A 3235-nucleotide genomic window follows, 5' to 3' on the forward strand; every position below is an offset into this window, starting at 1 on the left:
GTAGGACATTGGGTGGAGTCTCTCTGTCACCGCCCATCCCCCCCACCATCATTCTTGAGGGGCAATTGGCTAGTAATTATATATATATTACTGATGTATATCTGTATCTTAATTGTTTTACTTTATTCATGCAATATTTACCATGTAATGTGTTTGAGAAATTTTATTTATATCAATGCTGGTTTTTCATTTCAGAGCAAAAAGCTATTTGAAGTGTAACTGTTTGATATTGATAGATTTAAAAAGACAAAGTATTAAGACTTTCAGGGTTTTTTAAGACTGATAGGATTAATATTATGTATTCTGTACAAGAGCTGTTGGATTCTTGAGTCCTGATTTGGATAAAGTATGTGACAACAAAGTTGCTACAATGCAGATGCTGTTGGCTTTTTCTTTTAATGGCACAGCCTTTTAACTGGCCTGCTTCTATATAGTTCTTGCTATGCTGTTAGTTTGAGTTGAGCACTACTTCACTTGTTTGACTTTTGTTTCCTCCATTATCTTTTTTTGATGCAAATCATAGTTAGCCTTACTGTTTGGCTGCAAAAAAACATCTGTTTTTGCAAGTCTGAAACTGCAGATAGTGTGTTTCTGTGTATCAGCCTGGGAACAGGTGTTGGAGAGCAAAGGAGTAATAATACTACTCTCTCCATCCCCAGTGAGTGTGAATTAGGGAAGAGAGGTCTTGATATTGGATAACCTGCCTTGTATTGTGACATCCACTGGCTCAGAAGCAGTGTTGTTTCAGTAAAAATGCCCACTTCTGAGAGTATTGTCCACAGGACACTTGTTTTATGTGTTATATGTTGAGGGGCTTTGGGAGACTTTAATGGCCTACAGTGCAAAGTGTATAACTGTTTTCTCTGATCTGTTTTTTTTTTCCTTAGTCTGCGATCTTCAATTTCCAGAGTCTACTGACAGTAATCTTGTTGCTCATATGCACCTGTGCTTATATTAGATCCTTGGCTCCCAGGTTACTGGACAAAAATAAAACTGGGTATGTTAAGTCTGTTTACTTCTAAGAAGTTCTCATAGATTTCTTGTTCATTGTATTATCATTTGTATTTTCATAGGAGCGTTAAGATTATAGCAGGCATTTTCTCTCCTTAAATGCTTCTGACATAAGGGCATATCAAAATCAAGAGGATAAGTCACGTAAAGTAACACATGGTGATTTTTATGGTGGAAACTTATTTTATAACAAAACCAAGCTAACTTTGTCTCTTGAGTTATTTTTAAATGTGTAACTTTCTGCCCAAACAAATTCTTAAGTTAGTAGTAATAGTAATTAGTGATGCAATTAGAGAGAAATCAGAAAGACAAACTGGTAATTGACCAAATAATTCTCCTTTCAGTTATTTCCATAGAAATACATGGCATGTGTTTGTGAGTTTGTTTTTGTAAATTAGGTATGGAACGGAAGTAACCTTGCTTTTAATTTATTCTGTATAAGTTCACCTTTTTAGAGGGATGAGTTGGAAGGAAAACTCTAGTGACTAACACCACTATTGTAGATTAAATCGGATTTTGAAAATCTGGGGAAAGCATAGAGATCAAGCTGCACCTCTCCTCCTAGTTTCCTCTTCCTCTTCCTTGCTTTCCACACCAGGGACTTTCATGGGGCTGTGGATACTGGCTTTAAAATGAAATGTCAAGGAAAAGCCTTAACTTGTAAGGTCCTTTAAAAGTGTGCCCACAGTGCCACATGGCTATGTGGACACAGGGTTCTGCAAATGATGTGCAAGGGAGCAGCTCAGCTTCTAGTGCCCATCAGCTTCTAGTCCGCTCTATTCAGTGACCTTGGTCTCGGGAAGGGGTGGTGAACGTTTCCCTACTGCTCAGTGACTCCGCCTGGGGACCAAGAGAGAAGCAGCAGTGAACTATAGAGATGTGTCTTGACCTGGAAGAGAATCTCCCAGGAGCAACCTCTGTCAGGTCAGAGATGGGTTATTTTTCTCCCAGGACCATCATTTTTGCTCCAGGAGAAGCTGAGTGCCTGTATGCTCATGATATACGTGAAGAGTTGCCATTTAAATATCACACCTTGAAAGTTACATCAAATCTGAGTTGCAGGCCACTTAGAACAATACTATCATTTTAATATTTTTTTACATACCATTTTTAAAAATTCATTAGCATATTTATTGCCCTTTCAGAGGACAATCTTCTAAAAATGATGTACTCTAATATTAATACTTTTTTTGTCCCTAACTGTTTTTATACACTTAATCTGTAGCAGGAATAGTGAGGTATACAGCTTTCTCTAGTAACACAAAATATCACTAGAATTAATTTTGCCCACCGTATCTTGACATTTTCATCTTCAGGGGATGGGGCTTTGTAGTATTTGCATTTCATATAAATACTTAACCTTCAGGAAACTAAATGTTGGCCTGGAAGCAATGCAATTATTCTCCTGTGCAAAGTACTCGAAAGACACAAATAAAATGGTACTTTCCACATCTGTGTTAATACAAAGATCAAGTGCTTAACTCATCCACTCTGTCAGCACCTTTTGAAAATATTATTTATAAAGAGTTGTATTGTACTTCAGTTAGATATTCTTCAAGAGTAAACACAGTAGTAGCTCCAGATTCAAGGAAATTTTCTATGCCAAAGCCAACACTAGAACTTTAATCAGTAAAATATGTGCAATAAGAAGTTAGAATATATACCTCTGACTATCGTGTTACCCTCCATTAGCAGACACTATAATAAAAAATGCAGTCTTTCAGGAAACTTTCCCTATTCCCATCTTTTATTATTATCAAAAGAAATCCCTCATGTCAGTGGTAACCTTAAGACTTTCTTGTGTGAAAGGACACACAAATATTTTCATACTTGAACTACAAATGGAAAAGGCTAGTACATTCTACATATCTATGTAGGAGGCTACGAGTTGAAGGAATATTTAAGTGTGAAGAGAATTCTAGTCGCAACATTTTATTACGGGGTTGGCAATCCGCGGCGCACATGCCAAAGCATGGCACATGTTGCCACTTTTCCTCAGTGCATCACAGCCAACCCAGGCATTGGGCAGCTGCTGCTGGCCATGGAGCCTGGGCTGCTTGCCCAAGGCAGTGGGAAGGCTGCAGGCATCCCAGGCTCTGTGGCAGGCAGGAGCTGCCCAGAGCTTGGGGCAGTTGTAGCAGGCAGCCAGGAGATTACAAATAGCCAGACCAGGCTCTGGATCCCCAACCAGGTTCCACGGTAGCAGCAGTAGCTGCACATGCAC

At 38.8% G+C, this 3235-nt stretch overlaps 1 protein-coding gene across 1 annotated transcript in view; it reads left to right on the forward strand.

Moving 5' to 3' along the window:
* The window catches only part of TMEM167A (transmembrane protein 167A), a 59587-nt gene that overhangs the window by 40389 nt on the left and 15963 nt on the right, over positions 1-3235 (forward strand). Inside the window, exon 2 of the mRNA XM_019516928.1 lies at positions 888-997. Coding sequence (XP_019372473.1) covers positions 888-997 — 110 coding nt within the window. The remainder of the gene's footprint in view (positions 1-887; positions 998-3235) is intronic.

Source organism: Gavialis gangeticus, unplaced genomic scaffold (genome assembly GCF_001723915.1).
Source record: "Gavialis gangeticus isolate Ggan-Ray unplaced genomic scaffold, GavGan_comp1, whole genome shotgun sequence".
NCBI lineage: Eukaryota > Metazoa > Chordata > Crocodylia > Gavialidae > Gavialis > Gavialis gangeticus.